The sequence below is a fragment of the Crocodylus porosus genome, unplaced genomic scaffold, assembly GCF_001723895.1.
Source record: "Crocodylus porosus isolate Cpor-Errol unplaced genomic scaffold, CroPor_comp1, whole genome shotgun sequence".
NCBI lineage: Eukaryota > Metazoa > Chordata > Crocodylia > Crocodylidae > Crocodylus > Crocodylus porosus.
In genome coordinates, this window is record NW_017728929.1 from 3,828,171 (window position 1) to 3,846,369 (window position 18,199).

Below are 18,199 nucleotides of genomic sequence, written 5' to 3' on the forward strand. Positions count from 1 at the left end.
GATATTCCATCTGCCTCTTTAGTGTGGTAATGCCATGAAAACAAACTCAAGTTGCTAATAGTGAGTTAGCCATTCATTTCCTGATCAAAGAGCTTGCTGAGGGATTTGAATTTTAAAGTACGTGAAGGTTCATTCTTTTTTCTTAGGCAACATTGCATGTTGTAGAAAGAAAAGAAAATATTCAATTTTTTGTGGCTGCATCTTTGATTCCTGCAGAATTTGTTTATAGGTTTCATATGTTCTTGAGAGACAATGGCATAAAATTGGCTGCAAAAGGCATCTTGCCTTCCCTGACTCATCCTCTGCCTCACCTGCCTTTGCAAAGCTGGATTCAAGACAGAACTACTTTTGTTCAAGACAGTCATCCAGACCCCAGAAGAAATGAACTCCTCAACCTGTGCTTTTGCAAAGATACTGAATGCAACCCTGTACCTCCGTAGGGAGAGAGATTCCAGCAACTCTTCATTTTTGGACGAAGCTTCCCTGCTTGTGTTGCAAGAATGGACTAACCACCCTCCATCCACAAACGTGAAGATGTTCCTGATCCCTCCAGTCATCTGTCTTGTGGCAGCTGTCCTGGTAATTCCTTCCATCTTGTTTGTGATTTTCTCTAGCTTCAGCATTCGCCAAGAAACAAGGTATCTGCTGCTGGGAAATACTTTGCTTTGCGATTTGATTTACCTCCTATTCTATACCCTGTCTGTGGTTCTCAACACGGCAAATATCAAGCCTCCCAAATATGCTTGTGTGCTCCTGTTGTTTTTGCTGGCAGTGACTTACTGTGGAGGGTTGCTCACAGCTGTTGCAATGGTCCTGGACACTTATCTGGCTGTTTTGTTTCCTTTACGCTACATTTCTATTTTGCCATCTTCACGAGCAAAAAAAGTGATTCTGTTATTGTGGATCTCTTCTGTAGTCTTCCCAGGGATCATCTTCCTGGTTCTGTGGTACACTCAAAAACCCATATCCTGCACCATGGTAACATGTTCTGTTCCAATAATATTGGTACTGACTCTACATGGAAATGACGCTGTGAAATTCTGCTATGTGCTTTCAGTCACTGCCCTCTTTCTCTGCTTGTCTTTAATACTCTGTTGTTATATTATCCTGTATTTTAAAACAAGACAGTCAGGGATATGGAAGAGCATTTTCTCTCGAGCCAGCATTACCTTCTTGATGCATCACACAATCCTATTCTTTTACTTCTCTCCACTTCTGGCCCTTGTTGTGGAATCATTGCTTTATATCAATGATGTCATTGGACTCCAGACAGGAATATGGGTGTCTCTGACAATATGCAATGTCCTGATGGTTCTGCCAAAAGCTCTGTCACCTTACCTTTATGGGCTGCGATATAGGGAGATATCATCGTCCCTTAAATTAATTTTCAGAATGAAGCGCCTCAGTCCTGTGTCGCCTGTTGCAACACAATCATAAGGCAATACCTACCCCACAGCAAGTTCAAACGACCTGTATTTGCTATGTCACAACACATAGAGATGTCACAGACTGTATTTGCAGATGTCAAGAAGCCTCATTGTGCCTAGAACCGTGTACATCTTAACACAAGTTCTGCACTGCGTATTATGTTAGCCCTTGCTTTCCTGTTGGAGATTTGGATTTAATGTTACCATAAAAAGATACTGAGTATTGCTGCCCATGGCTGGTGGGTGTCTCAACTGAAAATAAAGAAACAATGTCACACGGAGCAGTAGATTGCCTGAGCTCTCCTGTAGGTCCTCATGGTGCAGTCTCTGTGTATGAACTGTTTATGTAATGAAGGACTACATTCACTCCCAAAGAAGTTCTTGCAAGATTGCTAGCAGCTTTGCTGCCTTGTAAAGCACATCAAGATACCTTGGTTATGAAAAAGTGCTGTTTTCAATTAACTCCTAAGGGTCTGTTTCATGTATTGTATGTTAATACATTATCATCAGTTGTGTGGATTAATCCTGACAATGTGCAAAACTCTGCGTTTTTACCAAACCTCTGCAAAAAGTGATCCTGGATTGGCATCTAGTAGTCAATAAGCATTTAAAGAAATTTTACAAAAACTTGCATTTTTTTCTGATGAGAGAATGCCTTTTATTTATTTATTTATTTTACCTAATCAGAGAAGGTCTGAGCTGAATAACTACTGTATACAAAAAATGTATTGCAAATGAATGTTGGCAGTAGAACACGGAAGTTTAAACTTCAGCTTCATTTATCAAACCCAGTAAAAAAGCTGACATTATCTACAAAGTTATTTTGTCACCTTGTCCATGAACATATTTTTTTTCCATCAGTGGAAAGTGAAAGCATAATGGTGGTGTTTTAATGTAGGTGACACTCAGGTACAAGGCAGTGAGAGGAAAATCCATGCCCAAACGCTTTTCAAGTAAATAAACTGTATTACACAATATCATTTGTTTTAATGCTAGCCTCATATTTCCTCTGGATAGTATGCCAAAATCCCAGGTATTCTATGTTACAGCACAAATGCCTGTTTTCAAATATACTTCAATTAAAAAAAATCATGTAATAAATGCTGGCAGTGGTTAATTTATTCCTAGTTGTACATCACATAAACATTTAGCACACTTTTACATTAGTATGGACATTATAAGTTTAATATATATCCAAGGTCTTCAATAATGTGTATAGGACAGGTGAGACAGATATTGGCATTTGGTGACCATCAGAAATTCCTAACACTCACTACAGTAAATTCTGGTTAATTCACCACACCAAGGGCAATTCAAATAATGACAAATTGTCTGCTACTGACCAGTTATCAGGAGCTGATAGTTGGAGGGAAGGCACCAGTAGGAGATTGGAACAATGGTGGATTAAACCATACTGATAAGTTATCCCACAGATTAGAATTACCCAGCATTTACTGTATTAATAGGAAAGGAAGGACTCTCTAAATCCTCAATGTATGTGCAGCATAAATGTTCATGCATCTCCAGATAATAAGTGATAGCTAGAGAATATTTTGTCCCTGGAGGACTCTTCTGCAAGAGCCTGAGCTTTACTCACGATGCAAATAAATAAGGATTGTGGTAAAGATAATTGTGCTCCTGTTGTAAAGTGTGATAGGTTTACACACAGTTATTACTGACTTGGGATATCTGCAGTTTAATAATGCTTGATTTAAAAGCTCCTGATTAGATCATTTAGCTGATTATGTAAATACTGCCCCAACAACACCCCTGGGCATGGTGGGAGTAAACCTGTAGTTTGGTACCATCAAAAGAGAAAATGAAAGAGGAGCAAAGCTAACTGTTGATGCTGTGTGTATATGCAAAAGGTGGAACAGAATTATCCTCCATAAGATTGAGGACCCCTTGAGATTGCTTAAAAAGGATGGTCTTTCTGTACAGGTGCTACAATGTATATATGAAGTGTTCTTCTCTGTGGCAACAAATTATTTAGCTTCAAAGTCACTTGGCTTTTTTAGAAGATTTTTATAGTCGGACAATAGACCTTATAGAGGGGTTTTTAGTTTTTATTGGAATACCTTGAGTTTTGCTATGTATTGTAGGTAAAATGACAGACCTTTAAGAAAAGAAAAGCAACCAGCTGACACAAGAAAGAAAAACACAACTTTGAAACAGATTTTGCACAATTGGTTCATGTTTCAGACTGATATAGGCAGCACCAGTAGCTTAGTGTTTTTCCCCTCTCACTTTCCCAGCTGGTCCACCCTGTGATAAGACTGAATAACCAGGGCAGAGGGAGTTTTAATGGCACCAGTGGATTACAGATGTAGCCCAGACAGAAGGAGGATTCCCCACAGGAATGCTGTTATTCCTGTATGTTCACCCCATTTTTTTTTAATACCTTAGGTGGCACTCGGCACACACCACATTGCTGAATGTGAAGACCACTCACTACTGCCACTGTGCTTACAAGGCTCATTGCTTCCATCCACATAGTTTCTATTGTTACTTTGGGAGCCAGATTCTGTGCCCCAAAGCATTTTGATGAGAAAACCGAGGAGTATTAACCTTATTATACAGGTGGGGAAACTTAAAATAGAGAGGTAAGGTAACTTACCATAGGCAACAGGGGATGATGGAATTTAAACTAAAAATACACACACATGCACACACACTAGTGTTTCTGTAACCCCTGCCTGTTCATTATCAAGCTTGTTGACATTTGGGCAATGACTGCGTGCGTTGCTCTGAGATCCTCTTATAGAAAACAAAATCTGTTGAACGAGTATAGCAAGCCCCTTCTCTGAAAAGTAGGGCTCTACTCTGGTGAATAAGCCACACCAGATTTGCAATATTTGCCAAAGAGTTTATAGTAATGAGTGCAAGGTGAACCAAGAAGAAAGTTTCCTGGATGAAGCAACTGGCAAAGAAGCTGATGGTGGGGAGGCCAGTTATTAGCAGCAGATATCCTGTTTATGGCTCTTTGTTTTATTTTGCAATTGCTGGGGAAGGTGACTTCAGAATGAAGAAAAATTCTAGGTCAGTGGAACTAGGTTTTCACCAGTTTGGGTAATATGAAGAGTATTTTAACCAATTTATTCTACCTTTGATGTACCTCTCCTACTCAGTGTCTCTACTATTGTTTGAGTTTGAAAAAAGCCAGTCTTACCTGTTCCTCATTAGTGTATTGACTCAAATCATTTTGTTTTTCTGTATATAATGTAAAGTGTGTCCACATGAGCACACTCAGGAAAATTAATCTAAATTAATGTTTAAAATAAACCACATTAAACTCCTGCATAGAAGTTTTCCTTTAGGATAAAAGTGACCTCAGTTTGGTTCACCTTAATTTAATTTGGAAATTAATTAGGCTAAACTGAATTACAGTCACTTTAATTTTGAAGGAAATTGTCCACACAGAGCTTTAAGCCATTTTTTCTAATCCATGTTAAATCCATACCTTTAGTTCATTTGGATTAATTTTTCTAAAAGCCCCTGTTTAGATGCATGCATGTCTAACATGAGAAATGAGACAGTGTGCCTAAAACATATTTACAGTATAACTGAATACTTTTTATTCAGAAATATTCTTTCTAGATTAACACTACAGCTGTCTGTTGTTTTATATAATATAATCTGGAGACTCTAGACATGAATTTGTAGAAGTTAAACTTGTGCCATGGAGCATTTGAAAAAAAAAAATTCAGTCTGTATTTAGAATTCTGTCTCTTGATTAGATCAGTATCACTGTCATGAAATATAGTAATAATCTCCGTACAGGACTAAAAATGTCCAGTGGTATTTTTAAATACGTTTCATAATATTTTACTAATTATTCTGTAAAACTAATTAGCCACCTGCAGTTTTCCTAATTTATTTAGTAAATGTCTGTGTTCCCATTGCATCCATTGTCTGTTTTGCAAGGGAATATTTAATAGCTGGCAAGGGAGCTGGCATTTGCAACGTTTGTCTAAATTCACTTTTGCCTTGCTTTACTCCATAGAATCATTAGGATATGTCCTATGTTGGGGGGTGTCAAATTCATTCTGGGCCCCGGGATGGATCCAGATTCAGAGGCTCCTCTGGGCCCAGATCTATGTGACCAGTAGCAACTTCAGTGCATGCAGGGCCTGGCAGCAACATGGAACCACATTCAGGCAGCACCATGTGTCTGGAGGCTGCCACTGATGGCCATGTCCGTTGAGGTCCAGGGAACCCAGATTCTGCAGCAGGCCACACACACCCCAACTTCTGATAGTCCACCAAACTCCCAGCATTTATTTCCATAGGCTGAATCATGGCCCATATGTTTGACACCCCTGCCCTATGTTATAACATCAGAAGTGCTCCAATTCCCTAACAGTAGTAGATATTCTCTAATCAGATCTCTTGATTCTGGGAGTGCCAGCACTTTCTTTCCAAAACTCAAGGTGACCACTTTTTTGCTATAAAACACATCTGAATCCTTTAGGAAAGATCTCTGGTCCTGATCATTCCCTATGTGTGCATGGGTCAGGAGGAGATTGGGTGAAGGAATCAGTGCTTAGAAGAAGAAACTGAAATTTTCCCCTCATGGAGTTAGTTTCCTTTGGAAATCACAGTGCTGACACTTCCCATGTGCCCTTCTCAGCCTCCATTTTCATGTTCTTGAAGTCCAAGGCCCAAACTATTATATGATCACAGTTTTCATTTTTTAAAAGGTAAGTTTCTAGTGCTTATAGTTGCAGAAAGAAGATTGGACAGGTGAACACAGCAGGTGCAAATGCCAGAAGGTAAATAACAAGAACTCCAAATTGATTATTTTTCAAATATTTTTGGCCAATTCTATCATTTTTGGACAGCCTTGATTGATTATTTTAAATACTTGTGTTTGACAGTGCTGAGAACAGCATCTGTGGAGGAATTTGCTCAGGTCTCAAGGGTAAAGTCACAGATCTTAACTCTCTGCAGAGAGAGAGGCCTCATGCCTCTCAAGCTCTCTGCAGGCTCCTAACACCAGTCTACACTCAACTCCACAGCAGCACTTTTCAGAGGAACCACACTTCTACAGAGTCCCTATTAGTGCCAACCTGAGAGGTAAGTTAATAACACAGGGCACATCTACATAAGACATCTACTCTAGAGCTGCCTAATTAGCTCTGCAGTAAAGTCTCAATGTCTACATGTGCAGCCCTATTAGGCTGCAGAATACTAATGAACTCCACCACAGATTAGTTACTTTTTAAATACATATACTATCCTGCAGAGTTCTTTAGTACACAGCAGCGCATGAGTAGATGCTGACAGGACTGGCTGAGGCATGAGGATGCTTCAGTATGGGGCTGCCTGCCCGGCACTGGAGCACCCTCTGCAGGATGTTAAGCCGGGCTGATCTCCCAGGCCCTTTGACAGCTGGGGCTGCTCCAACCTGTCTCAACATGCTGCAGTCCCGGGCGCACATTCAAACATGGCACCTGGGAGCAATAAACTCCAGCATGATATGAACCAGAGTTTATTGCTCCATACTAATTACACGCGTAGATGCACCCACTGACTGTCAGTGCTAATGTGGTGTATGTACGGGGGGACTCTGTCAGTATAAAAATCCAAAAAAAAATGTGTATCTTACTGCCTATTTTCGGCACACATAATAAACTCCTACAGCTTTCTAAACTAGCAAGATGCATGAGATTTTCAGCTAGAGATAAGTATCTGTGCTCCTCAACATAATGTATGCATACAGAAATGCTACTTTTATGAGTCTGCACCTCCTGAAGTCTAAACAAATATCTCTTTCAGTGCTTCACTGGCGGTAGAATTGAGCCCCAAAACTGCCATTACTGAAAAAGAAGTTGCAATACATTGAAAGGGTCACTTACTACATCATTGCAGACAACTCTTTCCTGGAACATTTAATAAATGTTTCAAGGCAATAATAAAAATGTGGTCCATTAGTGGGAAAGAAAAAAGTAAATAGCACCTCCTTTAATCCTTCGTAAAATAGTTTAGTTTCCCCAACAGCATGAGGAATCAAACTGACTCACTTAGAGGCTAAATAGCTTTTGGTCGATCCATTTCAGTAAGCCATGGCTATATGGGTAAATAATGTTATATTGACACACAGAGGTAGGCTTACTAGCAAGATCATAAACCATATCCAGGCAGGAGACACATTACTATGGGGATTTTCCCCCATAGTAACCTGTCCATTGTCCCACCAGCAAAGAACTGAAGAGTCATTAAAGAAACAGGCCAGAGGTTGCTGAAAATAGTTTAATTTATTTTTTTTTTCTACTAAGTATAGTAAGAAACGAATTAGTGTTTGGCAGATTTTTTATCTGAACAACTGGCTTATTTGTTCAATGACAACATATTGATTTTGCTGCCAACGTGGTACAATGTGGACTAAACAAAAGTTCACAGCCTGGCCTTTCAGGCTGATGGTGGTATGACCTGATTGGGGTGCATGCTCCTTACTAGCAGAAAAAGCTAGAGGCTGCACATCCAGGCAGGGATGCTTGGAAGTTTTTTCCCTACAAGCAAAAATAGAAAAAAAATCCCCTTGAGGAAGACTTTACAGCAAGGAGGTAGGAAAAAAGAAGAGTGGTGGTCTGAGCTCAGTATTCCTTTGTCTTTCATCATGGATGATGCTGTGAGCAAGAACAGTGGAAGATTCTGGGGGTTGTAAGGAAACACAAGGAAGTTTCTGCACTGCAGCTGATAGGTCTTTGTCCTGAAGGAAGAAGCAATGACTGAAAAGCCAGGAGTCCTTGTCTCATCTTTTTTTTTAAGAGCTAGCAGTAATAATCTTGTGTGTCTGTTGTCAAACATGGTCCTTGTGTACCCACCCTTGGAAAGAAGTGGGTGCCATTCAGCTTGGGCTAGTGAGAGCTGTACAGGTTCCCAGCTATGTTCAAAGCGACCTTGTAAAATAGACCCCATATCTTAATATACAGACCCATCTGCCCTGCCCTGCCCTGCCCACTTGCTCCTGTTCCACACACACTGAGTACCAAAAAATTGCCAGGTAGGTGCTCTTTGGTCAGGCCATTTTTCCTAGTGGTGTGCACTGAGCAAAGTGACTACCTTGTGTTTTTCCAGCATTTAGCACATGCGAGGCAAGAGTAACTGGGGCTGTTGGAGTAGAGATATGCCTACTCCTTGTACAAAAAGTAGGCCACTTAAGCTTGCCAAAATGGACTCCTAACTGGCTGACCATGTCTTCGGTTGGAAGGGGCCTATGGAGGTGGCCTCTTCACTTGATGCTGAGCTATATAACTGAAGGGCTGACGGCTTCTGGCATTTGTCATCTGCAGCACAGTACTGTTCTCGTAGTGCTGCTGCCTCCTCACCTCACAGAGCTCCAAGCCTGGCACAGGAAACAGGAGAGGTGTGGGAGGAAGGGATGAAAAGGGAAAGGAGCATGCTGAAGCAGTGGAGAAAGGAAGGGACTGAAGAGCAGAGAGGCATTGGAGCAGAAAGAGTAGGAAAGTAGTAGTGTGAAAATAGTGGGAGAGACTGGGAATCGGAGAAAGGGTAGTCTAGAGGAGATGAGGAGGGAAAATAAAGACTCCTAATGGACTTGTTGTGGGGAAAGATTGTGGTAATGAAGTGTCGGATGCATTAGTTCTACTGGCGCACATGACATTCCTTCCCCTTGTGCAGACTTCAATACTCAGCAGTGTCACAGGCCAAGGCTGTGCTACCCTCACCTAAAAGACTCTGCCTCTGCTTGCTGAGGAGACGAGGCCTTCACTTTGGGAAAAGGAGGATCCCAAATTGGAAGTCCCTGGGCGGTCAGATTTTACAACACAGAGACAATTCTCAGGTGACAACCAGGGAGCCAAGGCACCCCACAGCCTGGGGAAAAGGGAAAAAGAAGGAAGGAAGAGAAGAGAAGAAAAATAGAGGGAGCATAGGCACCTGGGCTAGGAACATACATTACACATAAACTGGTTTAAGTGGTCAGAAACTGGTTTAAACCTGTAACAGAACAGATGTTCAGTGCATATAAACCAGTTTGAAAACGGCTGAAATTGGTTTGAGATAAACCTGGCTGAATGTCGTATCAGACTTAACTGATTTGGGTCAAACCGGTTTATGCAATGTCTGTCCCAGACCCTTTGCTGGTTTAAACTAAACCAGACACCCCCAGCATCCCGGCATGGTCTCTGGCCTGGGCAGGGCTCTCCACACCACAGCAGAGCTGACCCCTCCTGTCCACTCCCTGGCTGCAGCTCCGGCAAAGATTTACAGGCACAGCAGGGTCTGCTGGTTCCCTGTGCCCTCCCACCCCTCGCCACTTGCCACTTAAGCAGAGATCCTTCCCTCCTTTCTCCCACAGCACAGACTGTGTAGCCAGCATGTGGTTTGCTAGCTAATGCTGTGTAAGGCAGATTGGACAGTGTCCACTTATGGCTTTTTCAACAGCTTAGATGGTAATGTCCCTGCATTCCTTCCTTTGGAAAAGGCAGACAAGGTTCTTTGGGTAAATCTGATATCTTTGATTAGACCAGGGGTTGGCAACTCCTGGCCCATATGCCGAGCATGGCACGTAAGGCCATTTTGCTTGGCACACAGTGGCCAGCCCTGGCTCTGGGTAGCTGCCGCCAGTGACAGAGCCTGGGCTGCTCCCAGCAGGGCTTGCAGCATCCCAGGCTCCAGCAGGTACCCAGAGCCAGGGTAGCTGCTGGCAGCCACAGAGCCCAGGCTGGGGAGCAGGGGCTTTGGGTGGGGGGGCAAGGGCACAAGTAGGGGATCCTGCCATGTACCCCTTGCCCTCATTTTGTTTTTCTACCATGTTGGCACTCTGGCACCTTCCAAGGTAGATATTATGGTGTTTTTCAGCACTCCGGCCAATACACATTGCCTTACCCCCAGATTACACCAACTAAATAGTTGGAAAAATGTTTCTTAGCAAGCTTTTGAGTTTAAAAACCCTTCATCAGGCTGAGGAAGCATCTGCAGTTGGTGTGTGCTGTTCCTGGATGGAATGAATAGTAAAGAAGCCGGAGGCTGGTATTTTCCTTTGGAAAACGTTCTTTACAAAGGGCTTGTAATGAAAGAGGCTTTGTTTTCTGATGGGATGTTAAATGCTGATAACAGAGCTGATAAATGCTCTGTTATCAAGGAGGGAGACCCCTCCCTAATCACAGTGTCCTGGGGGGCCTTGTCACACCCCCACCACCCTCTGCTCAGCCCTGTACAAGGGAAGAGAGGGCTGTTGTAGCACCCCCTAGCTTCTAGCCTGAGCCATTGCAGGCATGTGCCTGCATTTCTGGGATGTCTATCTGGTTACGAAACTGATTTAGCCTAGCCAGGTTAGACTAACCTGCAAAGATTGAATCAATTCAAGCTCAGGCTTTTTGAATGTCTGTCCCTAGACAGGGGGAAGTTGGTGTTATCCCATATGATAGGATGTTTTGTTTTGTTCAGTGTTTTGTATCTTTGATTGCACTGTGGCTTGGCTCTTTCCAGTGGAGGGAAAATAGCTGCACAAGTATTCCCAGCCCTTGGCCAGGAGCCTCCTGGCCCTGACCCTTTTAGTGCTGGTTGCTATTTCTGATCATATGATCTGTGCTCCATGCCTTGAGGGGTTCAGTCCCACCCACCAGTGTTGTGTATTGCCTTCTGTGTACAGTGTGTGCCTCTCTTGGGAATCACATCCAGATACCTAGAATTGTTTTCCTTTTCAGCAGATTGTTCTGTTCCTTGGCATTCCAGGAAATCAAAGCCCATCAGGAAGCAAAAACCTAGTGCAGTGCTGCCACCCTGTGGGAAAAATGGAGCATCCCAAAGACATTCTTAATCCAGTTGTAAACAAAGGAAAAAGAAAGAGATTGCAGTGAAGTTGGGGATTAGCCAGTTTTCCAGTTTTAAACTATAGTAAATATGAGACCATCCATTTAGAAGGTTATACTATAGGTGCAGTGAAAGGGGGAGACAGCAGTTGGGGTTAATGGCTCCCTTCCCTTACTTCCCAGCCAGGGCAGAAGGAGAACACTGCCTTTGTCCCTGCCATCTCCCTGCATCCTGCCTGCCCCTGAAGAATACCTCACACAAATGAGCATCATTGCGTATCCCCTCTAAGCACTCTGCCTCCACAGCCTGCACAAGGGAGAGGAGAAGAGAAGAGCATGCTCTGAGCCCAGTTACTGCGGTCCCTACTCTGTCTTCTTATGTGATGCTGGGAATAAATAGTACTGCAAAGATTAGGGTTTATGAGGGAAGACAAGGAAGTCTGTGAACTGCAAAAAACAGAAGACTCGATGAAGAGGATGGAGGGGGCATGGGGAGGAGGAGTCCTTGCCAGGAGAGAAAGGATAAGAGACCAGCATAGAAGGGGGAGGGGGAATAATTTTGCATTCAAAGACAGTAACAAAGTTTTTTTCCCTGAGTGTGGAATTTTACTTCCTCCCTACTATTCTAGAGGTGATCTAGTATATTTTAATTTAAATAGGAGAATAGGGATAATTCCCCAAACAGAATTGAATACAGCCAGCCAGCCTGCCTGGCCAGTAATCTCCAGAGCAAGTACAATAGCCCAAGAAAAACAAACAGCTTCAGCTTCACTGAATACCAGCAACAGTTGTCCTGAATCTTGACAAATGCAGACTCAGTTGGAGAGAGGCATGGAGCTCATTATAGTAGTGATTACCCTCAATGGAAAAAGCACTACCAGCAGTGTCCTCTCATTAAAGCTTGGCAGGTGCCAGCTTGAGCCCTTCTGCCGGGCACAGTTGTGCCAGTGTCACATAACATATAGAAAAGCAGCCATGTTAGGGAGGCAGCATAACTATTCCAAGCTCCCCTCAGTCCCCTCCATCCATCTGCTATTATACTGCCTCCATTTCTAGGTTTGTCAGGCGTTTGAGGGGGTTGGGGGTTGTCCCATAGAGTGTTAGGAACCTGCACAGTTGGTTACATGTTAATATATGATGCTTTCTTTTAGATGGAAAAGCAAACAGATCCAGAATACAACCAGAGGCAAAAGAAGGTTTTTTAGTCATTTTTATTGAAAACCAGTTCAAATAAAGAGGAATGAATTAGAGTTTGTCCTTCTGTAAGGGTAAGAGAATTAGGCTCTATTCCCTGGTCTTCAAAGCCCCTGCTGGGGATGTCAGAAGAAACGCCAGCTGTGATGAGTTTTTAGGTGAAGTAAAATGAAAGCACATTAACTAAAAAAGCTGTCTTTTAACTGCAGCTACTGTGTCACCCACTGAGACGTTTAACTTACAAGGAAATTGCGTGAGTTTCACCAGTGATGCAAAGCTTCCATTCCAAAACCAACTTCTCCTTTTCAGTAGGGTGTGCTGCAAGGCCAGCAAGTTTGATACTAACAGTAATAAATAGTTTACAAACTTAGGGAAGGGCTGGGCCAGAATTTGTCCTGACTGTCCTACCTGCAGTGTAAGAGACAATTAGGAAATGTGTCCCACCTACAAATGTTATTTCCATGGGTGATGAGAGATACTGTATGCAGGAGAGAACTCCAGATTGTCCCATCTCTTAGGGCGCGGTGGGGATAAGGATAATTTAAGGATATACTGTACAGGGGAAAATAGGAAGTTGAACACATATACAGATATTTCCTGAAAGAACCGTGGTAGCAGTGGTTCCATCCATCACCATCTTCATGTCAAACAGTCTCTCAATTGCTGTCTACTTGTCATTGTCTCCATATGAAATATGAGGTATTTGGATTTTACCTGTGGTTCTCCAGTCTCTTTCCTCAGCCTGTCCTGAAGTCACACAGACACTGCCCCAGGCACTATCCTGCGGATGTGTGTGTAGGACTTCCTGAGAGTGACACTGCCATGATGGGATACGCCACGGGGCAGGACACACTCCTCTGTTAACTTCTGCGTCTTGGGGTCCCAGCACAGCACTGTGGCAATGACTTCATTTTTCTCATCTCGGCCCCCCGTGATGAACAACTTGTTGTTGCAAGGGGAAATCCCACAACTTGCTCTCTCATGGGTGAACTGAGTCACTAGGCACCATGTGTCTTCAAGTGGGCTATATGAGTATAGCGCTTTCATCGCCCCACCTGGAAAGGAAACGTATGTTTGCTCCATCCATTCTCCACAGTCACTTCTGAGAGCACTTTACCCTCCACATAAAGGCAGGGTGGGAAAATCGGGGCATCTATACACATTCTCCAGGGTAGGAATGGGGTAAGGGGGGCGCTTTAATTACAGCAGCTCTCGGAGCCACTCTAATGAAAGCACCCACAGTGTCACATGTCTTCAGTGTCCTACGCTTCAAAATGGCAGGAGGGGCACTTGAAGTAAAACTCATTCAATAAGCTTTAGTTAAAGCGTCCCTACTGCCATTCTGAAGTACGGGAACACTGAATAGATGTGATGCAGAGATTGCTGGAGTGTGCTAATTAGCATGCTGGAGTGTGTTAATTAGCATGCTTCAGCAGACCTAATTAATCTGCTACCACTGGCTTCATGCCCGGCCGCTGCCATCCCCCAGCCTGCCACTGCCAGCTTCATGCCCAGCTGCTGCCCTCCCCGCACCACTGCCACTGGTTCTTTGGGGCAGGAGGCCCCAAAATTATTTCTTGAAGGGCCCCCCCAAAAATTGGGGGCCAGCCCTGGGTAGAGGCTTGTTTTAAAGACTTCAAGTGATGAAGAATCCATCCCATCATTAGGTAACCTGTCCTGACAGCTTGTTTCCCTTGTTATTAAAACTATTTGCCTTATTTCTAAAAGCAATTGGTATCTATTTTCAGTTTCAATTAGTAGATCTCATTTCTCTGCTTGGTTAAGGAGCTATTCACTATGAAAATCTCTTCTCTAAGCTAGATCTGCCTTAAAGTCTTGGTTTCATTGCTGCTCTGCACTCTCCTGAATGGTTTTTGTGGGGAAATATTATTTATAATAAAAAGTTGGTTGTGTCAAAATCAACCCCATCCTGAGCGTATCTCAAAGCCCTCAGTGAGACCTTGATTTCTCTCATACACGAGTTCTTGATTTCTTTCTTTTCATTAATTTAATTGGTGCTGTGGGAGGTTAGCCAGCAGAAAGGCTCTTTTGGCAGTGGAAATCTTTTCAAATGCTGTTTTTCTTATTTGTCCTCCTTTTTTCACAAAACTCTATGGGTTTCTGACCTGTCAGCTTTTCCCTGTATACTGTGTGGCACCCTGAGGGCTGTTTGGTGGTTGTTAGTGCTACTGAGCAGATTGCAGCCATTAGTTCATGGGTAAGATCCTGAACTACTTGTAGGTGTTCTGGTCTTGTTGCTGCTGAATGATTGTGACTTTCTTTTCCGGAGGAGCCAGCTGAACTCAAATGGATGGGCATATGATGTCAAGTCCTCACAAACCACTAGGCAGTACCCACATCATCCCACTCTCTCTTTCCCTTCCTAATAAAAGAATAAAATTCATCCCAGTGCAGAGGAGCAACACAGGGTTTTACATGCACCCACTTGCGTTTCACCTAAAGCTACAAAACAGGCCTTCTGTGATCTATGAGCCTTCTGCTAGCTTGTGCAGCCCAGGGTGACTTGTACTCCAGGAATAAGGTCTCCACTCCATATACCTAGACTGGTAGGTAGAAGAGAGAACCCAGCCAAGCAACATATCCACTTCCTGCTTCTCCCATCACCAGCTGAGATCCACAGATGGCTTCCCTTATCCCTTCACCAACTGTGTGTGGATGAGAGGAAGCAGTGCCATGAGACAGATGTAGCAACAGGTCCAAATCAAAAGAAAGCACTCTCCCTGCCCTTAAATATTTGTTCCAAGATATCTGTGCGCTGTTGCCTTTGGTTTCTAGAAAAGTTGCAATATGATTTTTGAGTGCTCTGACTGACATTTAAAGATCATATGCAAATTATCCGATCCTCTTTCAACTTGCTTTGCAAATCTAGTAATTTAATTATCCCTGAGTGTAGTATTGTGATGGGAGCTAAGGCTTTGTGTATCCTGCTTCTGGTCCCTTTGATGTCCCTGGCAAAACTCACAGCCCTGTAACCAACTGCCTTGTATCTATATTTAACAGTGATAAAAGAAGAGCATAGAAAAAGTGATGGCAATCGAATGTGCTGAGCTCCTGCTCTTCCACCTAATGAACACTGGCTAGAAGCACTGAATGATGACAGTCTGATTATGCCCTTCTGATGAATCTAGAGAAAACAGAGCATTACATTTACCTACCCACGACATAGATGTGGTCACGGAAACTTGCAGCATTAATGCATTTTGCTTCAACTGGCATGGATGCTTTCAGGCTCCAAGTGTTTGTAGTAGGGTCATAGCACTGTGTTTTGTCTGTAGCCAGTTTTCCATTGGGTCCTCCCCCAATCACATAGAGTTTCTTCTTGTAGCCGCTGGCTGCAAATGAGCTCACATTGACTGTGAGTGGAGCTGCCTGTGTCACCAACAAAAAACAGCAACAATAATAATAGAGATAAACTTTGAGGATGATTCATTTTGGTGTCACAGATTATGAATCAGTCCTTATGAATCAGAAACATTTTAAATAAAATGGTTCAGTTGCTTTGTAGAAATTGAGGGGAAATGTGGTTTGTGTTTTAAAAAAAAAAAAAGTGTGTTTAAAAAAAAAAAAAGTTTGTGCCTGAACTTAATTACCTCCATGCTTTGAAAGGACTTGAAATTTATTAAAGCATCCTTCAGGTGTGAAAGGTATGCCTTTTACCATTCATTCACCCCAATTTGGCCAAGTTATAACCTCCTCCAAAAGACTTCTCAGTTGGCATGCATTTAGTAGAGTCCTGCTGGAGTTTGGCAAATAATTCCCTGAAGTTTGTCTGCTCTGAGCATGTTCTAGGACAGGCCTACCAAGGCTCAGTAGGGGTTTCACTGCCACAACTCCTCCCAGCACATGGGGTGGCAGACATCAGAACTGGGGCAGACATCCTCTGCGGCACTCTAGAGGCATAGCAAACTCTTTCAGGACTTGGGCAGAGGTGGAGGAGAGGGAAAGGAAGTTATGCTGATCACTGGAACGCTAGAGATGGGGGAGCAGGCAGGAAGGGGAAGAAGAGTCTCCCTGCCTCACTCTGGTGGCAGCTGCTGCTGTAACAGCACAGGCTTGAGCTGCTGTTGCTGGAGCACAGGCAGTGGCACAGGCTCCCCTGGGGGCCCTCCTGATGCCTTGTTTGCACCCCACCCCCCACAAGGCACAGCCATGGCAAAGCCTCCCTGCCCCTCAGATACATGACTGTGCATGGGGCTGCACCTGCCCAACTCCTCTGCTTGGGCTGTGCAGGACTGTGTATGCCAAGGCAAAGACTACTCAGGAAGGGGCTATAATGGTTCCCCCTTTAAGTTGGCTCCTGGGGTTGGGCTTCCACTTACACCCTCCAGTTATGCTAATCCTGAACTCTCAGTGTCCCCTGCTAATGCCCAGACAGTGAAGAGGAGGAAGAGATAGCAGGTGCACTGGAGTTCAGATAGATGAGGTACCACAAGGGATGACAAGAGCTGGGGTGCAGGGAAGAGATAATGAGGAAGAAGAAAAGGGGCAAAAGAGCAGCAGAAAGATGGGAGGAGCAAGGGTGGGAGTTTAATATGTGCTCCTTAGACATAGACAAGCTAAAGGCACAAAGATCTATATTCACTAGAACATGTGCTTCTGTGTACCCTGGCATTGACCCCAGATTCCTCAGTCTCTACAGGCTTCTGCTATCAACAAATAACTGTATGAAGCTCCCTGGCAAAATGTGTAACATTCCCCCCTACTAACTAATCTATAGATAACATCAGCCTATGATTGCTACCAGGTGGTGGAGGTTAGTGCTGTAGATCCGTAGACCCAAATGATGCTGATAGGCCAAGCTGGAGTCAGCAGGGTTCCGTGTAAAGGGCTCTTTGTTCTGGGGCTTTCCTGGCTTGCTGTTTAAAAAGATGAGGAACTGCATCCAAAAATGACAGTAACCAGGTATTAAAAGATCTCAAGGTCAAGGTTTCAAAAGTTAGGAAATGTCAGAATTCAGGTGGTCTGTGCAATGTTCATTCAGTTCCCTTGTGTACAGGGATTAAAATGTAGGCCTGGTCTGGGGATGAATCAGGATTGTGTAGCGAAGGTGCCTTTTTTCACTGGAACCTTTGCCTTATGGAAATTGTGACACGAATGAAGTGGGGAGTTGGAGAAAGAGAAATGTTGGTCCAGTGGCAAGTGCAGTTGCATACCACCTGGAGAATTGCATTTGAACCCTGTCTTAGCCACAGAATACCTATGTAATAATGAGCAAGTTGCTTAAATACTACTTTTCACACACAGTCACTATTTGCCTTCACCTGATTTTATGGGTGTTTCTCTGAACAAAGTATGGGTCCTATGGAAAAATATAGGTGATCTGATCAAGTAATTAAAGACTGTACCATATCACATACGCAAAGGAACCAAATGAAGATTGCATGGACAACCTCAATTCTAACTTTTCCTCATTTTTCATTTTGCAACCTTAATGTTCTTTTCATATTCATTTTTTGGTTGCAGGATTTAATTTGCTTTATATGAAATGCTGATCTACGAACCTGAGGCTACAGACTATATTACCATACAAGCCAAGTTTGGTCATTGCAGCTTTCTATACAATTATTTCCTGTGTCCCTTAGTGTGAGTGTTGGAGCTATGGAGGAGAATCCAGCAAGTTAGTCACACATTAGCTAACAACGCTACCAAAATTTGGGGTGAGGTGAGCACGCTAGCAGGGAGGGAAAGACTGCAACAAGACCTGGATAAGTTACAGGAGTGGGCTGACATAAATAGGATGCGTTTCAATACTGACAAGTGCAGGGTGCTGCACTTAAG

At 43.3% G+C, this 18,199-nt stretch overlaps 2 protein-coding genes across 2 annotated transcripts in view; one reads left to right on the plus strand and one right to left on the minus strand.

The window, feature by feature from the left end:
- The first annotated feature begins 381 nt into the window (after positions 1 to 381).
- GPR148 (G protein-coupled receptor 148) lies at positions 382 to 1,437 on the plus strand. Its single transcript, XM_019543046.1, has one exon. It carries the CDS (start codon positions 382 to 384, stop codon positions 1,435 to 1,437), a length of 1,056 nt encoding a protein of 351 aa, XP_019398591.1.
- A 10,962-nt stretch (positions 1,438 to 12,399) lies between these two features.
- Positions 12,400 to 18,199, minus strand: part of KLHL6 (kelch like family member 6) — a 32,287-nt gene continuing 26,487 nt past the window's right edge. The window contains exons 6-7 of the mRNA XM_019542932.1: positions 15,577 to 15,790; positions 12,400 to 13,455 (exon numbers count right to left, since the gene is read on the minus strand). Of these exons, the coding sequence (XP_019398477.1) occupies positions 13,154 to 13,455; positions 15,577 to 15,790 (516 nt within the window). The 3' untranslated portion in view covers positions 12,400 to 13,153. The remainder of the gene's footprint in view (positions 13,456 to 15,576; positions 15,791 to 18,199) is intronic.

What these genes read in the sequence shown, in the direction of transcription:
- GPR148 (XM_019543046.1), top strand. Translation starts at nt 382, where the DNA reads ATGAACTCCTCAACCTGTGCTTTTGCAAAGATACTGAATGCAACCCTG.